Raw genomic sequence first — 25205 nt, 5'->3', positions numbered from 1 at the left:
TTAAATAATGACGCAATAAAAGTAAAGATTTACGTTTTTCACCCACTTTTCTTTTAAGCACGGAGTTGGGTTTAATCTTCAATGAAATCATAACACTGTCAGAATCTGGGACAGTTTATGCTAAAAATCTCAAAGCGTTAAAACTTTAAAGTAAATATCTGAAAATTCAAATCATTTTGATTACCTAAGGAACTGGTCCCACCAAAAGCGAGTAAAAGCACAGAATATATAAAAGTACAAGTACAGAAGGCTCACTCTCAACAACCTGTCAACGGACTGCATGCGACACTGAGTTCTATTGCGCAGCGTGAAGGTTGTCAAACTTTATGGGCCGCGAACTCGCGGCCGTCGAAATGTACGAAAGAAACACGGAGTGAGCCGCCCCTGGTAAAAGATGATCTATCGGCGATGATAGAAACGAGCAAAAGATATTCGTTCCCGTGTAAATAAAAGCTAATGATAGATGCTATTCGCGATGATAGCGCGAGTTATAGTTTATCGTCGAGCGATGAACTACCTATTAAATCGCTCGCTCTCTCTTTTTAACCCACGACGCAAAAACGACGGGGTGTTATAAGTTTGACGTGTCTGTCTGTATGTGTGTCTGTCTGTCTGTGTGTGTGTGTCTGTCTGTGGCAGCTCCCGAATGGATGAACCGATTTAGATTTAAAGCTCGGCCACACATGCGCGTTTTGAGAGCGTAGGCGGAGCGTTAGCGGAGCGTCAGTGGAGCGCATTGATAGCGGTGCGCCGGACGAACGCTGGCGTTGCGCCCAACGGACGCCGGCGGGAACTAACGAGCGCGGATTGCGAGCGGAATGCGCGCGTTCCGCCGGCGCACCGCTATCATTGCGCTCCGCTAACGCTACGCTATCAAAACGCTTTATGTGTGGCGGAGGCTTTAGTGTTTTTTGTCTGAAAGCTGAGTTAGTCGGGAGTGTTCTTAGCCATGTTTCATGAAAATCGGTCCACTGTGTCGGGGGTTTTTTTCAAAATTTTAAGTTTTATTTACACGGGAACGCCTAACTTTTGTTCGGGTCTATCGCGGATATAGTTCATCCCTTACTCGCTTTTGGTGGGTTCAGTGTCTAAGTGAAGGTTTATAAATATAAATGTTATGAGTTACATTACTTTAAGTCTGAGTGTTTACTTTGAGGAGGGATTTGGGCTTATTCCATATTCCTCTTCAATGTAGGTAGACACGTCAGAACAGATTTTTTTTGGGCATAATTCTAACTTTTAAGTCTACCACGAGCTATAATCCATACTAATATTATAAATGGGAAAGTGTGTGTGTCTGTTTGTTTGTCCACTTTACACGGCAAAACGGAGCGACGAATTGACGTGATTTTTTAAGTAGAGATAGTTGAAGGGATGGAGAGTGACATAGGCTACTTTTTGTCTCTTTCTAACGCGAGCGAAGCCGCGGGAAAAAACTAGTACTTGTATAAATGAGACATTACTTCTTCGGAGTGTTTCTGCTTCTAGTTCCTCGTACTATTACTTAATATAACATCTTGTTTTTTTTAATAATATTATCCATAAATTATGTCAATATTGGGAGAAGAAAATGGGACAACGTTTACAAGGAAAACCGACCCCTTCCCAAACAGAAACAGGTCAGGTCCTTCAATCAACCGTCTCTCAAATGTTCAGTTATTTTCCAATGTTTCGGCTTGTTTATGAATCACTGCCTTGACCGATTGCCATGATCGTGTTCCACTAAACACGAGTACTAAAAGCGTGCTATAGGCACAGTATAAAAAAGAGTACTATCGTACAGTATGGTCACTCCCGCTCCCCGCTGAAAACACCCCTTCCCCCCTCTCGGTTACCTCACAGTTACTGCCTGTCAAAAACAGGAACAGTCGACCTGTCATATTTCACTCATACAAGCGTAGTACGCGTTCACATACACGAGCTAAGACTGTGTGCTAGGAATGCGCCTATTTCAATATATTTGATGGCCAGTGACCGAGGTGTGCTATAGGTATGTAATTATGATATCAATAGTACAACAATGTAGACAAAGTGGTAAGACACATCAAGTGTGAATTCTGGGCGAGTTCCATCGTAGGCCAAAGGCCACGTCTTCGTCTCGACTAAGTAGTCTATGGCCATAAGCCCACAGAACTAAATCTGTGTAAGAATGTCCTATAATATTTATTTATTTGTGAGATGTGCACGGGAAAACGTCCCACTTTGTCGATTGTTATAAACCCGTTTTGTCAGTTTATTCAAGTAAATCTCGCCTTAATGGTAACCGACAAAGTGGACGTTTTACCAAACACACTCATATTTATTTACTAGCGGCCCGTCCCGGGATAGGATTAATCATAACCAAACCACAAAATTTAAATTTTGACAAAACCCCCGACATAATGGACCGATTTTCATGAAACATGACTAAGAACACTCCAAACTAATTCAACTTTCAAACAAAAAAAAAAATAATCTAAATCGATTCCTCCGTTCGGGAGCTACGATGCCACAGACAGACACACACACAGACAAACAAACAGACAGACACTTCAAACTATCTTCAAACGTATGACACCCCGTCGTTTTTGCGTCAAGTCAAGACATATGCCATCTCAGACTTTTTTGACTGTAGGGATTTTTCATACTGTTATTCTGTCTTTAGACGGTACGAGAACTCGCATACGAGTTTTAATACATTGCGGTATTTGATGGTTGTGCTGAATGTATTTAATTCGTATAGTAAAAATAATAATGTAACTAAAATCTAGCATGCGAGTTAGTATTAACCATAGTTTTATAAATCAGGCCTTATTCTGTCTCTTTAATTAATACTATAGGCACCTAATCCGTTGGTCGTATTCAAGTGAACTTCAGAAGTTGTCTTGTCAGTAACTATAACTTAGATTAGAATATTTACTCGTACAAGTCAATACAAAGTCTAAAGATTAAAGAAAGGTCAAATTGGGATACAGATTTTGAATTACAATTATAAGTTTCTTGATCTTTTGTAATTTACTTAGACTACAATTTACTTAATTTCATGTTATTATATTTAGTGACTGTTGTACATATTTTAATTTCTAAATTGCTCAGTTTGTGTGGCTTGGTGTAATTATAAATTAATACGTTTCAATTATATTCAGTGCTTTTCGATTTACATTATAAATTGAGTGGTTAGAGAAATAATAGTTATTTGTTATATGTTTCAAAGTTCATTTAATCGAATGTGGAATTGAAAAACGAAATACTATACATTAACCATTGCAGTCATTTATCCTAAACTTACATCTTTTAAAACAAGTAATCCAGTTTTATGTTATAAAATCAAAACTACTTTAACGGATGTGGATGGAATTAGAATAAATTTAAAAGTGGAAAAACACGTGTTTCGACCTAGTGAGGGGAAAAGAGTTATCATGTTTCCATCATTTGATCAATTTATTTTAAAAGATACCTACATTATCCATTGCAGTCATTTATCCCTACATCTTATAAAACATGTTCCAGTTTTATGTTCGCGATAAAATCAAAAACTACTGAACGGATTTTCATTAAGTTTTCACAAATTAATGAAGTGGTTTTTAAGAAGGTTTATAATTTGTCAAGATTTTGTGTAAATTGGTTTAAATATCCAATTTGCTACCCATACGAATCAGGGGCTGATCGCTAGTAAAATTATAAATCTGTTTTTCACATACTAGTAGGTATCATAATGTGTCATTTATTAAAGAGAGATGATAAGTTTTTTACGTGGTATGATTAATATCAGTGATCTAAGAAAATACCAAGTATTTTTTATTGCCAAAAAAAGTTTGGCGGTACAAAGTACATGTAGAAAACCCAAACTATTAAAAACTCCAAAGTTTATAACTTGCTAGCAGTATTTGAATATTTTGAAAAGTTTTCCTCATGGCTCTTATAGATTTTATTTTATGTAAGTTACATACAAGTCATATTAAAGATGTAAATTTGACGTGAGTTACCCGATTTTACATGTTCGTATTCGGCCAAATAGTTCGGTTACATTGCCGAATATTAACCGAATAAACAAAGTAAATAAATAGCGTCAGTTGTTTCGTAATTCATCGGATAATGACATCTTATTTCAGCACTCTAAGGAACTGCCAAAGGGAGTTAAAAATGCGTTAAAAAATTGAATTCAATAATTTTGTAAAAAAGGTAAAATAATGATAATGTATCTTAAGAAACAAAAACCAAAATTTTCTTATGCACTAAATTATAGGAACATTATGAGCCTTAGTAAGATAAATGTGTACCCATTACCAACCATTGAAACGTTTTTAACTCTAAGCCAGGATTTAAAATATGGCTCAACCGAATATTCGGCCGAATATTCGTATTCGGTAAAGTCCGTATTCGGCCCATCTCTTAGTCCTTATGTTATTTCTACCACAGGCAGGTGAGGTAGGCAAGGTTGAGAGGATCGCAAAAGTCAAGAATGTGCGTCTGACCCCTTGTGACCCTCGCTCTTTAACGGTATCACTCTTAATTACACAGCTCAATGCCCAAAACAAAGAGCGGAGAAAGTGCTTTTAAAATGCTTGAGGTCGACCTTTGAGCGTTTTCTAAAAATACTTTAACGCGTGCTTTAAGGCTCACTGATTATCAATTCGCCGGACGGTATAGGCACAGTATAATAAAGAGTACTACCGTAGGTACAGTATGGCCACTCTCGCTCCCCGCTGAAAGTGCCGCCCACCCGCTCTCGGTTACCTTACAGTTTCCGCCTGTCAAAAACGCGACCAGTCGACCTGTCATATTTCACTCATGCAATCATATTACGCGTTCACCTACACGAGCTTAGACTGTGTGCTAAGAACGCGCCTCTTTCATATATTTGATCGCCAGTGTCCGAGGTGTGGTATAGGCCTGTTGCCGTCTGGAACTGATGATACTTAGTCAGTGAGACCCTTAAAAAAAAAGCGCGTAGAGAGCCTTCGCGCGGAAGAAGTTAAACTCCGTAATGTGGAAATGAAAATAGGAAGGGGTATTTGAAAATTCGAGTTGGCAACACTGAGCGTTGAACGTTTAACGCTGTCAGTGAAAATTAAACGTTTAACAGTGTCAGTAGGAAGTCGCACTAAAGTTTCACTTCCAAACTATTTTAGGTATCTGTGGCCGAATGGCACAATCGCTCACGAAACGCTCACGAAACGAAGCGCTAGTAGATATCTATCTCTATCGCGCTTGCGTATTGGCGCGACAGAGCCAGCGGCGTATCGCTTTCGTTTGGCGTCGGAGAAATCTTTCAGATGCGTAGGAAAAATAACTGACTCTTATTCTCTTTCAGATGCGTTTTATTTTGTTTGTTTGAAATTAGCTTCCAGTTCTTCTACTTTGTGGAAGGAATAAACATAAACATAACATAAACATAAAATGGGTCCTTAATGTTCTTATGTTTCATGTACATTTTTATAAAAAATTCTGTTGTATTTTCTCTTGCAAAGGACCTTCTTATATAGCATAAGGCTCCTTCTGAAGTTGAAAGTCACATACAATTTAAATATAGAAACGGACTTGCTTTACTCTAATCGTCTCTTAAAGACATAAACGAGAATATCATCAACATGTCGTCAACAAACGACATAATTATTGGCATAACGATTTACTGTAATAACTATGATTATTTGAATTATAATGATGATGATGTGTGAAATGTCGCAGGAGAGTGAAGCGATTATGATGGGTGTTTTATGGTGTATTTATGTGTTTTTGCGGAGTTGATTAAATTACAAGACTTTTGTTAAGGACAAGGGAATGTGTAGCAAGTTCCCGGTATGTCAGTCATTTGAGAGGTCATGAACGTCGCTCTAATAACCAGATTTTAACAGTCGCCCTGGTCGAAATCGGCCAGGACAGTATGATGATGATGATCAAGTTTTGGTGTGCGTTTACAAAAAAAAAATTGAAACCCTGGCAAAATTCTGGTGATATCATTGTCTACTCTACTACCATTAAAAAATACCTATCCCAATATTTCATGTCCGTTCCATTTGGTACAAGACATTTTAGTTTAAAAAAAAAAATCGTTTGACGTAGTGGAAAGTTGGGAACCATAGTATACGCATTTTTGGAACATGTTTATCGTCAGAACAGAATTGGTGTTTCTGAGTGAATAAACCCATAAAAATCAGGATCTGATAGAATCATGTCTTTGGTCTCTATTTTAGAAAAAGCCCTAAATACCAATGCGGAAAAAAACAATATTAATTCTCGCAGTCTTTTTATAGTTTACTAATCATGCTTCATCGAATCATCGTAGTGCTTACGCCAAATCTTGGGATTAGTTGTCAAAGCGGACCCCAGGCTCACATGAGCCGTGGCAAATGCCGGGATAACGCAAGGAGGATGATGAATCATCGTAGATTTTACGATCTCTAACAGACTAAAGCCTCCGCCACACATAAAGCGTTTTGATAGCGTAGCGTTAGCGGAGCGCAATGATAGCGGTGCGCCGGCGGAACGCTAGCGTTCCGCTCGCAATCCGCGCTCGTTAGTTCCCGCCGGCGTCTGGACGCAACGCCAGCGTTCGTCCGGCGCACCGCTGACGCTCCGCTACCGCTCCGCCTACGCTAGATAGATGTAACTGTGTAGCAATGGAAAGTAAATAATTTAAGGTATTTTTTTACGTTGATACGCTAGAAGTTTTAACCAATCATGTTTCATTTCATCTGTTAAGAACAATAAAATAACTATGTTCATTTTAATATATAAATATTATCTAAATACTAATATTATAAATGGGAAAGTGTGTGTGTCTGTTTGTTTGTCCGTCTTTCACAGCAAAACGGAGCGACGAATTGACGTGATTTTTTAAGTGGAGACAGGCATCTTCTGGGCAAGCTCACTCCATCGAAGGCCACGTTTTTGGCTTTGGCTAGTCTGTGGCCAAGAGTAAGCCCATTTATAATAATAAAAAAAAAGTTGAAGGGATAGAAAGTGACACTGTGTGTCTGTTTGTTTGTCCGTCTTTCACGGCAAAACGGAGCGACGAATTGACGTGATTTTTTAAGTGGAGATAGTTGAAGGGATGGAGAGTGACATAGGCTACTTTTTGTCTCTTTCTAACGCGAGCGCAGCCGCGGGCAAGAGTTAGTTAGCTATAACTTATAAAGTTCATCATCGAACATCAAAACACCAATCTAAATTCTGCGCACCGCGAACAGGTTCTCTTGTTTTGCAGCACGGTTTTAAAAATAAACGGCGATCAATATGTTAATATAATCAGTGCAGCGGTCGACAAGAGTCGAGTTAAACGACGCTATTCGGGGCAATCCGGTATTTTGGGAAGTAAACACGGATCACTACTAATGTGTTAGATTATAATCAAAGGGAATATTTTAGATGCTCGGCCACACATGCGCGTTTTGATAGCGTAGGCGGAGCGGTAGCGGAGCGTCAGCGGTGCGCCGGACGAACGCTAGCGTTCCACTCGCAATCCGCGCTCGTTAGTTCCCGCCGGCGTCTGGACGCAACGATGTTCGATGATGAACTTTATAAGTTATAGCTAACTAACTCTTGCTCGCGGCTGCGCTCGCGTTAGAAAGAGACAAAAAGTAGCCCATGTCACTCTCCATCCCTTCAACTATTTCCAATTAAAAAATCACGTCAATTCGTCCCTCCGTTTTGCCGTGAAAGACGGACAAACAAACAGACACACACACTTTCCCATTTATAATATTACTAGCTTTTGCCCGCGGCTTCGCTCGCTCTAGAAAGAGACAAAATGTAGCCTGTGTCACTTTCTATCACTTCAACTTTTTTTATTATTTTTATAAATGGGCTTACTCTTGGCCACAGACTAGCCAAAGCGATGGAGTGAGCTTGCCCAGAAGATGCCTGTCTCCACTTAAAAAATCACGTCAATTCGTCGCTCCGTTTTGCTGTGAAAGACGGACGAACAAACAGACACACACACTTTCCCATTTATAATATTAGTATGGATTATGGATACTAAACTTATAAGTTCAAGAGTTAGCGACACACTCACTTCACTGGTGACTTTAGATAGACAGGAATGGGATTGGGATAGTCGTAATATTGTTAGCCGTCGACTTCAGTGGGCCATTACACCACAGTGACAATGACACTGTGCCTATTTCTGGGCTGATAAGTAACATTTGTTACTCAGCGTCAATATTTCCTTGTTAAACAGGCAATGAACCGCGAACTGTCACTGTCGGAGTGTCGGACGATATTGTTACTAAATATTGTGAAATCAGCAATTCCCGTTTAGTTTGTACATTTGGATCACGTCTCCGATTTGGATAAAAATTGGTAGGTTGATAGAGTTCATGATGCTGAGCAAGATCCACTAGGTTTCCCAAAATGTCCTACCTAGTGGACGTATACGGCATTTTGGACAAAAACTGATATTTATCGGTGAACAGCGCGCGTGTACACTCAATGACAGCGGACGGCGAACTGGCGGCCTATAGTATTTAATGCTCTGAGGTACAAACTTAACGGGAATTGCACAAATAGGCTACTGGCCGACTATCTCAGATAAATTCCGCAGTACAGGATAATAGCCTTCCTCTTCTTTACACTGCTTTGCTAGCGAGTTTAAAGCTATTATGAAATCCGTGTTGAGTGCGAGTTATATGTACCTATCTGCTAAAAAAATGTTGTATAAGTTGATATTTTTATTTATCTACAATATTACGATTTGCCTAAAGACAGATGTTTGTTTCTTTCCAGGATGACTTCCTGCTCCGGCACTACGACAAAGGGCCCTGCAAGAACAAGCTAGGACACTCGCGCGCCTCCGTACTGTGGCATAGAGCACAGGTAAACCAACCTGCTTTCCACTACACTACTACTTTTTCTTTTATGGCAAAATCATTTATTCAAATCATAACTTAATATTAAAGATTACAAAAGAAGTTACTTAATAATAAAACTTATTCTAAACACGAACAAACGAAATCTTAAAAATTAACTGCGATGCGACGAAATCAAACCTTCTATCTCTATGGACTTGTCTTAGGTGGGCGACGGAACGCGACGGCGATGCGACGCGACGAACTAGCGATGAACATGCGAATGTTAAGCGACGCGATGCAATATGAAACACTAGTGCGATGACCTTACGATATAATTATGTACTATCACTTGACTTTGGTGAATAGGATCACAAAATTAACTAGTTATTACAACGGGCTCGTAGCCTAGCGGTTTCGACGTCTGGACGCCGCGCCAGCGGTGTGAGTTCGAACCTCGGCTGAGGCGTGCTTTTGCAGTTTTATTTTTGTTTCTTTTATTTTCTATTAATTGATTGTTTACTTTTTTCTTTCTGTAAGAATCTTCATTCTTATTTTTATTTTATTTTTAATAACTCCGGCTTTTATACTAACAAGGAAAGGTACCCATACAAAAAAAATATAATTAGACTACTCTTTAAGGGGCGTTCATTGTAATTCCTGCGATTCCTGCATTTATTGAGATATAATCCTAAACCAGAACTTCTTGTTGCCATATTAAAAAAAAATACATATAAGACATACATTTGTGTCGATAGATATTTTTCAGTACAGATGGTGTTTTTTTACGCACTAGTGCGAGAAGTGGTTCATTATATGCCAGGTCGAAACTTTGGAGGCTCATCTGTACTGAAAAACGTCGTACGATACACGTGCGAAAAGGAAATTCGTAACTCGTGTCGATTTAAAACACTCCCTTCGGTCGTGTTTTAATTTATCGCCACTCGTTTCGAACTTCCTTTTTTACGCACTTGTATCGTAATGTACTATTTTAAAGCACATAAAATTCGAATAAAATACACTGCTGACACGGGCCCGCTCACTGCTCAGTTCAGTCTGCGCTGCGCCCAGCGCTCATAGACAGTGGACCTACGTTCGATAGTCCGGCCACAGATCAAATAATACTAGTACAGATACCTAATCCCATACTAAAAATGGGCGCCGTCCTAAGTATTCTAGACGTGTAGGCTAAATTTAATCCACACTCAAAGAGCTAGATGGCGCCAGTAGCCACGCGTGGCCAACAAAACTCTTATCAGTATCCTACGTCGAAATAGTCATCAAACTGCAACATCTTGCGACATCTGTTTTAGCTTTCACGCACTAAACCTATAACGTCACATGGACGTTTAAAGTCGAACATTACTAGATGGCGTTGCTGTGCGGCTTGTATGTGTGCTCGCCGCGTACGTATAATATACTCGCTCTGTCCGCAACACATGCAAGCGGAATTGAATGAACGAGATCCGCGGCGCCCCACCCCGCGCCCCACGCCCCGCGCCCCGCGACCACGGCGCCGGCGACCTTGAGTTGAAAGGCCCCAGCCCCCGACCAAAGGATGCATTGATTTGTTAAAATTTAAAGCACTCTAAAGCAGGCGCGTAGTTAATTAGAAATATGGAAATGAATATTATTATGTAAGAAATACATAAGTATAATAGCTAAGAATGTACATGTAGTAAACATAATGAACAAAATGTAAAGTACGTATTTGATAAAACATTTTCGAGAGTAATATTTTTATTCATAAAATTGTGCAAACACTGCAAACTTAATTTAAACTCCGAAACTATTTATTTTCTGAAACATGGTATGAAATGTTGTCATTACGTCCTTTTAAGTTAAAATATGCTTCCCGGTACCACAACATAGTGTAATTTAAAAATACAGATATAAAATTAATACTTCGCAAATAAATTACGACTATAAACACATAAAATTATTAAAACACCAAGACCAGACAATTTAAGCCTGGCGTCCACTAGGCGCGCCGATCGAGCCTTGGTAACCCTTAGGCCGTTTTTACATTATAGTTTTTACATAAAAAAACCGGCCAAGTGCGAGTCGGACTCGCCCACCGAGGGTTCCGTACAAACTTTCTTTCAAACTACCTAGTAAAAATAATCTCATATTTTCATATAACTCTAATGACTTGACTAGAAGACAAAAGTATAGGCACTAATGAGTATTATAGTGTATAGCGCCATCTCCCGGTCAATTTGATAACTAATTTGCGCGACCTGGTTTTTCAGGGATAATTCTTTATAATGTTAAACGATTTAAACAGTTTTTACTTTATTGGACAGAATATGGTTTACGTAACATCTCCTATTAATTTGAAGTACGATATACATCCGCAAGGGTGGGTAAATTGAAAGTAAAAATTTAAAAAGTTTTTTGTGAATTAAAAAAAAAGTATTCAAAATACAAACACGATTATATTTTTCCTGTAATATATAGCATAAAACCAATGTTTACTAAAATTTTCATAATTTTTCGTTGGTAAACTTCGGAGATAAGGGGGGGGAACGGTATTTTTTTTTACATTTTCCTTCAAAATTCTTTTTTTTTCCACAAGAAAAAAATTATAAAAAATAGTTTATTTACGTTCAATTTGAGCTCTTTCCAACGATACCCCACTTGACCTAGTAACTTGAAATTTACAGTTTGCCCCCTTTCATTTTGGCCATTTTTTACAATTAAAATTAATATATTTAAAAAAATTATACTTTCTATTTGTAGAGGTTTACAATGTTCACAACTATTCCAAATTTCAAGTTGATAGCATTAGTAGTTCTCGAGATATTTAGGAATGTGACAGACGGACAGACAGACGGACAGAGTCGCACCATAAGGGTTCCTGTTGTACCTTTTTGGTACGGAACCCTAAAAATCGTATTGTTTCTTACTACAAAAGGTCCTTTCTCATTGATAGATGTCGAAAAGTGAAAAGTAAAACCTTTGTTGAAAAATTTAGGTTTTTAGAAAAAAAAAACGTTTGAACTCTTTTTAAGTGCCAGTCTGAAAAAATATATTCAAAAATATAAAATACATAGTTATTTGTTATACAAGAGTGCAAAGTTGTATTTTAACGGCGAGTGTGGAATTGAAAAACGAGCAAGCGAAAGTATTCTATAGTTGAACCACGATACACAACAACATTTTCCCTCACTATAGCGAGGAAAGTACAACGCAAAAAACGCGTTTATCACTGCTTCCAGGAGTTCCACAGGTGGTAAAACATATCGTCATCACTAGATTCACTATATGACTATATTCAAGGTCAAATTACTTTATCCACTAGGGGGGGGGGGGGATTTTAAAATGCTGTTGCGCTTCGCGCGACGCAAGTGCGGCGTCGCGTCGAGGTCTAGGCCCACTCCGCCGCAAATCGGCGACCGAGCGCGCATTCGTGTGCGTTCGGAAATCCTAGCCAGTCGGCAATCGTCGCGTCTCATACTTCCATATCGATAAGGTTTGATTTCGCATGCATCGCATCGGTCGTGCATGTAGCAAATGTCGGAAGGATTTCAAAGTCAAAAATCAAAGATGGCGGCTTCAATGTATGGGATATCGGTCCTACATCCGATATCGGATCGGATAATGTGAAAACGCACTAACGGTTAATGCTTAGGCCGTTTTCACATTATCCGATCCGATATCGGGTGTCAGATCGACATCCTACATCCGATAAACGCTTCCGATAGTGTCGGATGTACAGTCAACCAATTGGAACCCTAGGCCACTCTACAACCATGTCAAAATGACAAGCAGTAAGAGGTTTCTTACAATCTGATTTATAACGTTACTATGACATAGTTCTACAGTGGCCTAGGGTTCCAATTGGTTTACTGTAGGTCCGATAAAAAGCATTGTTCCAAATCAATGAAGTATGATTTTGTATCAAAAAGTATTTAAAAAATGTTTTATATTTAATAATTATAAGCACTATATATTCCAAATATTATATTGTAAAATTAAAATAACGGCATAAAAAATACTCAAGAGTGTCAGGCAAAATAAATAATTTTACATTCAATTGTATCTACTAAAAGATGATAAAACTAGTATCCACAATTCGGACCGATGCATTACAAACTTTTTTTTTTTCAATGGAAATTGTTCAACTAATTTGAATTTCGATCATTGGCAGCTGTTTAATAGAAATAGACGACATTTTTGTCACGCACACTACTACAAACGTATACCTACATTATTTAACAAACAAATATTATCGGCTGACAGCTGAATATTCTACGAACACGCGAGCGGGAGCGAGGCTGCGCGATTTTGGTGACGCAATCATAGACTAAAAAGTTAACCGCGCAGATGTGCCATTTTCATTGTTCCTACTAATGTGTTTCACCTCTAATAGATTTGCGAAATATATTTATTTCAATTTGGAAAATTATTAGGTAACTACTTACTACTTTATGAATTATGTTACTATAATATAAAAAAAAAGTTAATTTGTTTATTGATTGTTAACAGTTATTGAGTAAAATTGTATTTTTAGCACGCTCACTTTTTGCTGTTTTCTTTGGCCTGGTCATGAAAAAAGAGAACAATGGATACCTACGCTTTGTCCAAAAAAACTGACCGCACTATATATATATTATTATATATAAGTATATATTTGTATTTTAAAGAAGAAGATAAATCTTCAAGAAAAGAGCGTACATCCATCTTAAAGGCCGGCAACGCACCTCCAACACCCCTGGTGTTTCGGGTGTCCATGGGCGGCAGTGATCGCTTACTTTGTATTTTTTAAGTTGTAAATAAATAAATAAATAATTTTGACAGGCGGAATATAATAATGTGTCACATCTGATGGTGGACTTACTACTCTACGCGTAAATTACCGCTTCGCGCACTCCGCGCATTTGTCAGCTTGTGCAGAGTTTCCGTCTGGCAACGTCGCCTATAGTACGTAGTACATATATCTCAATGAACGGAACGCACACAATCGCACCGTTTCGTTGGCAGTATACTGTAGATAGTGACAGCTCCATCTAGTGACAATATGCAATAAAATTTAGGTAGCTCGATACTGTCGCGCGCAGGTTGTTCACGTTGTTGCGTCATAGTCAGTAGCAATATATTACGTGATATTATTTCTTTGAAAATTTCTAAAATAATGCATTAAATTTGTGTTGTCATCGATGTTTGTATTTAATTTATAATGTACTTAATTTATGACGCTTCAAATACCTTTAAATCTATTTGATAAAAAAATAATAATCGTCAATCGTGACACTTAGCGCCATTTATGATTTCTATTTGGAAATAATTTTGCACTGTTCCGCTTACTAAGACTTACAACTAAAGCGTCCGCCACACTAAAGCGTTTTGATAGCGGTAAAGCCTCCGACGACACGCTGGCGTTTGATTCGCGATCCGCGCGCATTCCGCTCGCAATCCGCGCTCGTTAGTTCCCTCCAAAAAACTACAAAAGTGCACACTTATAACTAGTCTGAGTAATAGATTGTGTTTGGCTGCCTATGCTTTCAGAAGGATAAGACAGATTACGGATGAAGAAACTGCTATATTAGTTTATTACAGTTATTTCCACAGTCTCATGTCATATGAAGTCCTGGTTTGGGGAAGATCAGCAGATTTTGACAGTATATTTGTTCTTCAGAAGCGAGCAGTGAGGGCGATATATAACCTAAGTCCGCTTACCTCGCTAAGAGACCGTTTTAGGGAGGTCAAAATCATAACACTGCCCTCGCTTTTTATTTATAAATTATAAAAAAATACTGACATACATAATTAAAATACACGGAACAAAAATAAACTTGCAGTGCGCCGCATACGATTGGCCAAAGTGAGGAAGTCGTTTATAGGCCAATCGATACATTTTTACATTAAGATACCTAGTCACATTACAGACTTACCAGACCATACTTTCAAAACACTCCCCTGGATGTCCCTCTCCCCGGGACATCCCGGCGTTCATTTCTTGTGGATAGAATAGAGGATATTTCTCTAAATTCCCAATCCTCCGACCAAAAAAAAAACGTTCAAAACAGTTGGAACGATCTTACTATAATGTGTCAGACTATTTGAAGGACAAACTTGTTTGGGTGAATTGGAAAATTCTAACTTTAGAATAAATAGGCATAAGCATTAGTGTACTAGTAATAAGTGTAGTAGTTATTAGTAAGTAATAACAGTTGTTTGATGTATTATAGGTAGATTGAAATGTTATAAATATGTGACCGATACTTCCAGGTGGTGGGCATATTCGCCGGCTTCGGTCTGCTCCTTCTGGTCGCCAGCCCGCTGCTGCTGCTCGCGGCGCCCTGCATCGTCTGCTGCAAGTGCAGGTGAGTCCTCACTCTGACCAGGCCCCGTAGCCGAATGGCATTTCTCCGACGCGAAACGAAAACGAAACGCCGCGAAAGGTAGTCTGGCTTTGTAGCGCCAATACGCGAGAGCGATAGAGATAGATATCTACGAGCGTTTCGTTTCGTGAGCGTTTGTGCCATTCGGCTACGTACCCAGAACTGCTATAATTATATGAAGCGTGTCTCTTCAAAAGGAGTTATTCCAAAATTGTCACAAAAGTCTTCCTTTTTTGAGTTTGCTATTGGTTATTCATTTATGTATATCACTTGTTTGTTGTTGTCTGTTAAAATTGAAAATCAAATTTGCATCTATGGAGTTCATCCATACTAATATTTATAAATGGGAAAGTTAAATGGGCTACTTTTTGTCTTTTTCTAACTCGTGCGAAGCCGCGGGCAAAAGCTAGTAGAGAAATATATACGTCCTTTTGAACAGACACTCAATTATTTGAAGAGCTCCATTAATGTATACAGGATTTTATCAACAGACTCCCATACCTACATAACAACTGCATGGAACTGTGAAGCAGATCAAAAAATAATTACTCGAATAGCTTCAGCGGAGTCGGAGTAAAAATTGCAACAACCAAATCTTTAAAAATGTCCTCAGTCCGTTGAAAAAATTACATTAAAATTTTAAAAAGATCGAAAAGAAACAGGACCACGAAGGGAAAAAAATGTGTGACGGCACGGCATGCGGTCCCAATATTGTTGATATTGTTTTCGCATAGGATCATATTTTAAAGCTTATCGATTTGTAATTTACATAAAACCAATTTCATTCCAGATTATGCAACCCAAGCACGAAAAATCTCGAAGAAGTGGATGAAATCGAGAGCATAAGTCCCGGACGCGAAGACGACGACGAAATAACACGCGCCAGGTACCTCTCCGACTGACGCACGAAACGCTCCAAAGAGGGCTCTGGCCGATGGTAGACCATGTGAGGACTTGAGGTGAGCTGTGATTGGTCGAACGTAGAACAGGTGATCAGTGAATGGTCGAAAAAGGAAACAGTGATTGGTCAGCAGTAAAGGTGAATAGTGATTGGTCAAAGACGGAAGAAGTGACTTGTGATTGGCTAAACGCAGCCTGGAGCTTGGAGACGAACTTTGACTCGACTGTTTATCGCTGATGGATTTATGTTGTGAGATTTTTTAGTGCAGAAATGTGAAGTGAAGATTTAGTTGGGCTTTGTTGTAAATAATTTTGAGCCAACGTTGAGGAATTTGGCCCAATTGAAAATGGGGAATTAAGTAAAGAAAATTTTGATCCTACGAAGACCGTTCAATCTGTCTGTGTATATGATTGACTAGTAGCTAATTTTGACGGACAACCATCGTTGACAAATGTAACGAGGTAAATGAGCTGAATGCAGTCAAGACAGTTGACAAGATTTTTATACAATCTTGTTTAGAAATTCAGCCATTTATATTCGTGTAGGGAGTTTTGCCAGGCAAATACTCTGGTATACATATTTTGATTCTGGCCAAGGTTATGTATCGCCGTGTCTTGCGTGGGTGACGGTCGCGCGACCGTCGTGCGACCGTCGCCGTTGCGTCTCATACTTCCATATCGATAAGGTTTGATTTCGTATGCGTCGCATCGCCGTCGCGCGACCGTCGCCCACGCAAGCCACGGCGTAAGTGTGACATTGACGTTAGCAGTAAGACTCTAAAAACAAAATTGGAGACATTATAAAACCTAATAAAATGTATTTAAAAGCAGAACTTAGTGTCTTCGAATTTAGTTTTTGGGGTTTGTAAAGATTTCAGGCCAATGTATTTAATATTGCATGTAGTTATGTACATCGCTGTTTTCGTGATTATTGACGACGGGTGAAACCCTGACCGTAAAGAAATAATTGTCAGATTAAGATCATTTTGTAAAACTTCAAATATGTATAATTTGTATGGTCGCACAAACCTCACCGATTTAATCGTATCCAATTTGCGGACTCTTGGTTGCTACATTGAATGCATTACACTTAGCGCATGCGATTTGTTGCAAGGTCTGTACAGGCCTCTAGCTTTTTTGACTTGGCTTGAAACATTCAAAGCCGTAGGGAGCCTTTCTAGCAGAGATGTGCTACGTGAATGCTTGATATCAACCGATGACAATTGGTCCACGTTGCATAGCACTGGGTCAACAAAGCTGATTGGCGGATATCAATATCCGTATAGCATATCTCTAGTGGATAAGCACTAGGGTGGAGCGAAAAAACACTTTTCTGGAATTAGCAAACCTAATAATTATCAATCAATGCCCGTCGTCGTCGTCGTTAGTCTATGAAGCCTTTGTGCAAATTTTCAGCATTTTAAATCAACATCTTCTGCCTCCGCATTAGGTTTGAAATTTTGAAAATCTCATACAAACCCGAAAATTCAACTTTTAGATAAAAAATGTTTTTCAGCAGTATTATGTTCAGTATACATTATTGATACATATTATTACAAGAAACTACCAAAAATTGCGAAAATAGCGTTAAAAATCGCTAATTTTCAGTATTTTAGCGGCTATTTTGGCAAATGTACTGAAACTAGACAAACTTTGGCGATTCTGGACGCTATTTTCGCAACTTTTTGTAGTTTCTCATAATGATATGTATCAATAACATATACTAAACATAATACTGCCTAAATTTTTTTTTTATTTGAAAGTTGATTATCCAAAATTTCAACCCTAATGCGGAGGCAGAAGATGTTGATTTAAAAAGCTGAAAATTTGCACAAAGGCTTCATAGACTAAGAGGCATTGATTGATAACTATTAGGTTTGCTAATACCAGAAAAGTGTTTTTTCGCTCCACCCTAATAAGCATTCTTATTTTGATCTCTGATTGTTATGGCTCGAACGCGGCAGTAAAGATTTATAGGTTATATAAATAAACTGCCTGTACGTTACGTACTTTAAAACAGCTTACAGCTCACTTATTTGAAGCTTATTATATTTTTGTTTGGAACGGGGTAAAAGAGACTGATATAGAAGGATGTGTATTCGAGTGCCAATGTTTTCCTTTCAGTTTTCCACTATTGCCAATTAATTTCTGCTTTTGCCAACGATATTTTCAACTGCGTCAATTTTGTCGACAATGTTTTGACGTCTATAGTTCGACAAGAATATGTACCTAGAAATTAAAAGTGGCGACATTGTATTGCCGGTTCGTGTTATTAAAAATATTGATTTGAATCACTATGGTGTTGCCATTTTTTAATTAATAATGTACCTAATTGATTTAACGTTGAAGATAATTTTACATGGCAACATGTCAACGCCTAAAAAAACAATAAAATTGCGTCTAAATTAAAAAAAAAAACAATTTTAAATGGCACATTCATAATTTTTTATAGAAAATGCACCCATTTTCTTTACTTTTCAAATAGTCGCCAAGTAGTTATACGGGCGAAGTGTTCAAAACATTTCAAAATGAATTGTACTTAGAGAATCCAAGCTTATATTGGTATTTTTGAACGTTTCACCCGTTTAACTATTTCTCCTCATGAATGTACCTGTTCTTAAAAGTAATATGTCTTCAACAACGAATATTAAAGGATTTTAAGAACTTCAAACGATTTAGAATAACAAATATGGGCTTATACATGTTTTTTCACAGGAATGTTACAGCTTGGCAAAAGAGTACAAATTGAACTAATTTTTTGTATCATAGCAACATTTAACTATTCTCATAGAAAAGTGTCAAAATAGTTGCCACATGAAAAACGGTTTACATAAACGGGGGCGCCCCTATTACATATTTTCTTCTCTTTTTTGCCAGCCTATATGTCCTAGCATTGAGCTGCCTTACATCTTAAGACGGCAGACTCTATTATAATGTAATTTAGGCATGGATGTTAATACGGAACTTATAAAATTAACCAGGTAATGATGGATATTAATATGTATATTTTTTATAAAATATAGTATGCAAAGCGTACTTGCGTATTGTTTGATTAACAACACGATTTTGAAAAGATACTTAGGCTTGTTACTTCAAATCTAACTTCTATAATAAATAAATGAAGCAGGGATTTGTTTTTTATGATATATTAGTTTTAATTACTTAAATTGCTTAGTTTAGTACACAGCTCATATTTTTAAACTGATAATTCATATAAAATAAACCCCTGCCGTACGTGTTAATAAACTTTTGTTGCTAAATTCACATTGTAGCAATTTCTTTGGAATTTAGCAATGAAAGAGTCAGCTAATTTTCCTATAGTATGCTATATATCTTAAACCAAAATAATCTAGATTTCTAGACAAAACACTAAAATTGTTGACAAAGCACAAAGAAAAACATTTTTGACAAATGATCCATATTGTCCATTTTATTAATAACTACTTCTTTCTTTATGAAATAATTCTTGCATCACAAAACTCTTATTCTTACCTCAAATACTTCTTAAGAAAAATAAAAGTAAAACCATGAAGTGAAAAATTGTAAGGCCAAGATACTGTCTATCGTTTGTCACCATGTCTGTCTCGTTCTAACAAGTATATAAGTGCGAAAGTGATAAATTATATGACAAGTGACAAAACAGACCATAATACGGCCACTGGTCACATAAATTAGTACCTATTAATAAAGTGGATACGTCTTTCTCAAGGTCTGAAGTTGTTGCTTTATCGATCGATAAAGCGTTCGTCTCTTTCTCGCACCATTATTAGCATTGTCGTTCGATAAAGCGACAATTTTATCGCCCGACTTTTCTCTTACATCGATAATGAAATTATAAATTTCTTCTCAATTTAGATTCGTAGTAAAAGGTCCAAAGTATTAGTAAAAGATAGAGTAACTGCAATGCAGTGTGAAACAGTGCATATGTCAGGAATATTTTTTTAATCACCTGTGATCCATGGAAGGCAGTTAGTATAAATTGTTGGACTTAGGTATCCTTACGGCAAGTTTTTTTATTTAAATTAGCAGAGTGCCTAGCTGAAACACTAAGTACTTATATGACAGATATTATAAAAATATCTTAAGCGAAGCATTTAACTTTAACTTAACACATGATAATGGTACTTATTTTATAAGTGACAAATACAATTGTAAATCTACTATAAAGACCTATAAAATTGTCACATATAAAATATGACCCCTATTGTGAACAAAAAAAATCCCCATAGAAACATGCCATAAGGATACCCAGAGTCCACATACACATAATACACACTGTTTTCATGTCCTGCACACAGCGCCTTAACTCTTAACTTAGATACGTTATTTATTAATGTAAATAAGGTTTAATTAATGTACTTAAATAGTCGAGGATCGGTGACGTTTTTAATATAAAAGTTGCACGCAAACGCTGATCTATGTATATTGTATTGATGTTTTAGAATTACAGTATAAATATTACAAGTATATTGATTGTGAATAAAAGTGACAAGAGAAAGTATGCCTGTTAAATCTCAATAGCTACAGTTATTGACGAGGAAACTATACCTACATGTTTTTTTATAAGCAAAATAAAGCTAGCTCTTTTCCCAACTCTATACAGTTGTATGTTCAATGCGTTTATTGATAATGCCTTTTAAAGTATTGATCTGAATTATAGTGTCTTAAATCTGATCTGTATTGAATCAGCTTAGCGTTCAAATCTACGAGTTAGTTATTATGCAGAGGATGCTTGCAATGACTGTTTTAAAACAAAACATATCAATATTATGCATTTTCGTGTTGTTACTTGGTCAAATTACCCGTTTGAATGAGTTTCACAAAATAATATTTTACATATACTTAAACTGTCGTGAATCATTCTGATGTAACATAAAATGCATTAACTTATATATTGAAGTCATATTTTAATTGAAACTCACAGCGCACATTCAATCTTGTAACTGACTGTGGCTTCAATACATGAGTTTAGCCGTTTAATTTTAGTTCTAAAAATATGTTTTTCTCTTAAATCAAGTCATCGGTCCCTAAGTAGCTTGTCGTAGCAGGCTAGTTAAAGCATTTGTAGACTTAATCTGGACATGTCTGTAGTTGGCTAGGCTAAGTTATTGTACTGTACGTTAGGCTAAGTTGACTGTAATATGAGTAATATCACTTTCGTCTATGGTATTCACGTAAAGACTTTTTTTCATTAAGTTTAATATTTTATTGTGTTGTTAAGACACGTTGTATATAGAAAGAAGTCTATTTTTTTGTTATCGACCTATTTCTTCTTGTTTATTTTGTGTTGAGACATACTTTCCGTTACTATAATTGTAAACGATTTAATAAAGATTTTTTCTGACAAATCTCAAAATGGTATTTTTATTATTCCACGTTACACTGGCCCTTTGCATGCCCACTTTTCCAGAAAGCGAGACTTAACTAGGTTATTAAGTAAATATAATTCTATTCCTTTAGGATTTTTTTTATGAGGAACAGGTAAATCATTTGTCCACAGGCTCACCCGATGGAAAGTGCCGATGCAGAACATTTATATGAAGTATGGTACGGCCTAGCCTTTTTTTGCTCGACTTGGTGGGGGCCCAATGAGTTTTGTCTACTAACTGTAACTACGTGCATTATTTAAATAATAATGAATCACTGGCAATAAAACATCGATGTTTATATAAAAAAAATGACTATCTGCAATATTCTATAGTTTTTATATTAAACTACGTACCAGTACACAACTAAGTGAGGAGATCTTACCGAAATTAGTAAGCTCGCGGTATACTGCATACGCCGACAAGTGGGAAAGCGGCCTTAGTGCTGATAGTCATAATGAGAACAAAACTACATTTGTAACAAAGTCTTTATTTACAAGAATAACATTTATATCTACACTTTACTGAAACCAAATGCAAGAATAGAATAGTAAAAATGATCAAACATCGCTAGGTATTAACATTCTGCTAGCTACAACATTAAACTATTCATTATCTAGGTTAAGTAGTCAAAGGCAAGGTAACCACATATAATGAATAGTCTTGCATTTAATACAGGTGTCTATATGAAAAAATGCAATATATTATTTATTTTAGTACTAATATTTTTTTAGTTAGGTACATAAAATATTGATACCACTCAAGACCGATCAAAGTGACTGCTCTTGTGTCGGAAACCAAAACTCATTTTGTGTTGTCTCACTTTTTCCTGCTTTGCATGATAGGAGTTCCCTTTTTTGAGCAAATGACAAATGAATGATATTGACAAAAATTGCATATTTATTGAGGAAACTTAACAATGCAAACAAGCATTCCTGTGTGTATAGCAAACCTACTTTTGAATCCTCAGTTTCATAAGTCCACTTCATTTATCTTGTAAAATCTGTAACAAAAACTACATGGTAAATTACCATTTCCTAGCCAACCCAGCTGTAGCATCAAACAGAATAGGATTTTTAAACTCCCCTTTCATATCCAACATATAATGCATCCAAGTGTTCTTCACCTTCAACGGCAGTTGGACCCGGGCATTCTTCCTCGCTTCCTTGCAACAGACATTTTCTATAGGCACCTTCATGATACGGTTGTTACCGAACGGAGTGTAGGTTACGAAGGATAAGTGTTTGCCTCCTTTGTGGAGTATGAGGTAACGGACAGACTTTAGGGTGTACATCCATATCATTGCTAGAGAGCCTGTGCCTGTAAGAGAAAGGTAATTGTGTAAATAATAAGTCATAACACATAGTCATGAACAGAGGGCGGAATTGCTCGGGGCAAAGAGTTGGAACATGAATTTTATCGACTATCAATTAAACTGAAATTATCAGTATATTGTTGAGTTGTTTTTGTCGTAAGTAAGACAAGGATACTTATTTATCAATTTGTTTACTGTTTTTCGTTTTAGATTAACCATTTTTTTTCAAATGTGAATTAGTTGCAAAAGGATGGTTGCAATTAATAAAATGTTATAAAATGGTATACTTGTAATCTAACCGAAAAAGTGGTCAAAATCAAACGGTTGAATAAATAAATAAATAATAAATAAATAAATATTGGAAAGCCCAATTGCCAGAACCGACAACCCAGGACAGACTATCCTGGCCCTTAGACTAAGACCCCAAATAACGGGACCAGGGTTGGACAAAGAAGAAGAAGAAGAAGAATGAGTTGCAAAAGGATGGTTGCAATTAATAAAATGTTATACAATTTACTTTTAATCTAACCAAAGAGGTCAAAATCAAACGGTTGAATAGCTAACTAGGGGTCAATGTTAAAGCACAGTATAATAAAGAGTACTATCGTACAGTATGGCCACTCCCGCTCCCCGCTAAAAGTGCCGCCCACCCCCTCTCGGTTACCTCACAGTTACCGCCTGTCAAAAACGCGAACAGTCACCTGTCATATTTCACTCATACAAGCATGGTACGCGTTTACCTACACGAGCTTAGAATGTGTGCTAGGAACGCGCCTCTTTCATATATTTGATCGCCAGTGTCCGAGATGTGGTTAAAGTCAGAAATGGTAATCAAATGTTATACAATTTACTTTTAATCTAACCAAAGAGGTCAAAATAAAATGGTTCAATAGCTAACTAGGGGTCAATGTTAAAGTCAGAAATGTAAAAGGTGAATTTATCAATAGCTGAAAATATTAACGTTCCAACTCTATTGATGTTTCATTTTTGCCATGACCAATTCTGCCCTCTGGTGAAACATAAAAATGATACATGTAGTAAAAGTCATGTAACTGTGACAAGCAAGAATATGATCAGTTTGATAGTAAGAATCCAATGCATCAAATGGCTGTTTGTGATTGTGATAGATAGGATTGTTAACTTTGAAAACTAAAGCAAGTGAAATTTGTATACCTAACTACAGACACATCATACAGGCACAACAGTATCCTGCCTGCGAGATAACTACCTTTTCTCAAACATGCAATTAAATATTGTCTTTACGTTCCTTAAAATGGACTGGGAAGTATCGCTTTTTGGGCGCAACAACTCGAGAGGACTGTAAAGGGATTTCATATTATTTTTTAGGCCTAGGCCTGCAAAGTAACTTTTTTTAATAAAATATTGTCCTTTAGAGCATTTTTTTTTTATTTCATTGTACGTTTGAGAAAAGCACTATACATGCCTCGGCGTGAAAACGGATTCCCGGCCTCGTATCCCTATCCGGGTAGTAGGTATATACCCACTTGGCCGGAAATCCTCATTTTCCCGGCCTCTGATGTAATGTACTATTACCGTCATTTTTTTTAAGACTCTCAGGTCAGATTATATTTAATCATACTCAAATTCATACAGAAAATATTCATAGTACAAAACTTACCAACAAGCACAGCTATCCCACCAAGCGTATTCCTGTACTTATTATCACCAAGATTTATCCTTCTATACCACGGCGTATCGTCTGTTATCGTCGACCGGTCAACGGGTGCATCTTTCAAAGCCGTGAACGCAAATCCTCCCAAATACATCCAAAACATGTACTGCACTACTGCAAACACGTTCATGTACTTAAAATATTTTGGATTTTCATATTTATACAGAATAACGTCTTTTACAATGTTCGTGTTGACTTCGTGAACTGTTTTTGTTGCAACCGAGCTGAAAGGTGCGTTTATCTTGATACAGTGACGACATGGTAGTAATGTTCGGTATGTGGCACTTCTCCTCAGTATAACTGAAGCTAAAGAAATTAATGACATGTTTAATTTATGTGGCTATATTATTTTCTTAGTATTTTTTGGTAATATCTCATATACATTATAAGACATAACCTCAAAAGTAAAGACACAAATCTGTCACTGTCAGTGTCAGTTGTGATTTTTTTAATCATCGCGTCTTCTAAACTTCATTTACACGCTTTGCCAAGACTTGGCAAAAGTCCACAAGCTGTATGTAATTGACGTGCTTTTCAATTTGTTTTCAATGCATTCAGTAAATATACGTTTAGGATTTTTGTCTGTCTCAAGCTCATGAACTTAACCCTTCAGGTGGCGAAATCCGGGAGCCGACCGCACGTAAAGTGGCAGGTAACCGGGAGCCGGACTTGAAATAAAAAGCTGTTGAGTGGCAAGGATACCGATAAAATGACAGAAAAAGTTTACCCTTGAGTGGCGGGGCCCTCACGGGTGGTCATCGCGAATGTCACTTGTGATACAAAAATTATAATTTCTCAAAAAGTGTAGGGATGTTGTGC

At 37.2% G+C, this 25205-nt stretch overlaps 2 protein-coding genes across 4 annotated transcripts in view; one reads left to right on the top strand and one right to left on the bottom strand.

Annotated features, from left to right (window-relative positions):
• The window catches only part of LOC125232221 (E3 ubiquitin-protein ligase RNF144A), a 269452-nt gene extending 252075 nt beyond the window's left edge, over positions 1-17377 (top strand). For all 3 annotated transcript variants that reach the window (XM_048137858.1, XM_048137860.1, XM_048137859.1), the window contains 3 exons: positions 8704-8793; positions 15000-15094; positions 15903-17377. In XM_048137858.1, coding sequence (XP_047993815.1) covers positions 8704-8793; positions 15000-15094; positions 15903-16014 — 297 coding nt within the window. In that variant the 3' untranslated portion in view covers positions 16015-17377. The remainder of the gene's footprint in view (positions 1-8703; positions 8794-14999; positions 15095-15902) is intronic.
• Positions 17378-21852: 4475 nt separating this feature from the next.
• On the bottom strand, positions 21853-24795 carry LOC125232225 (transmembrane protein 223). The gene is made up of 2 exons (XM_048137866.1): positions 24333-24795; positions 21853-22698 (listed from the first exon to the last, which is right to left on the bottom strand). The coding sequence occupies exons 1-2, from the start codon at positions 24709-24711 to the stop codon at positions 22406-22408; spliced, it is 672 nt and encodes a 223-aa protein (XP_047993823.1). The 5' UTR covers positions 24712-24795; the 3' UTR covers positions 21853-22405.
• Positions 24796-25205: the final 410 nt, after the last annotated feature.

This window comes from Leguminivora glycinivorella, chromosome 12 (genome assembly GCF_023078275.1).
Source record: "Leguminivora glycinivorella isolate SPB_JAAS2020 chromosome 12, LegGlyc_1.1, whole genome shotgun sequence".
In the NCBI taxonomy this organism is placed as follows: domain Eukaryota; kingdom Metazoa; phylum Arthropoda; class Insecta; order Lepidoptera; family Tortricidae; genus Leguminivora; species Leguminivora glycinivorella.
The sequence above is the reverse complement of the archived record's forward strand: the minus strand, read 5'-3'. Positions and strand labels throughout refer to the sequence as shown.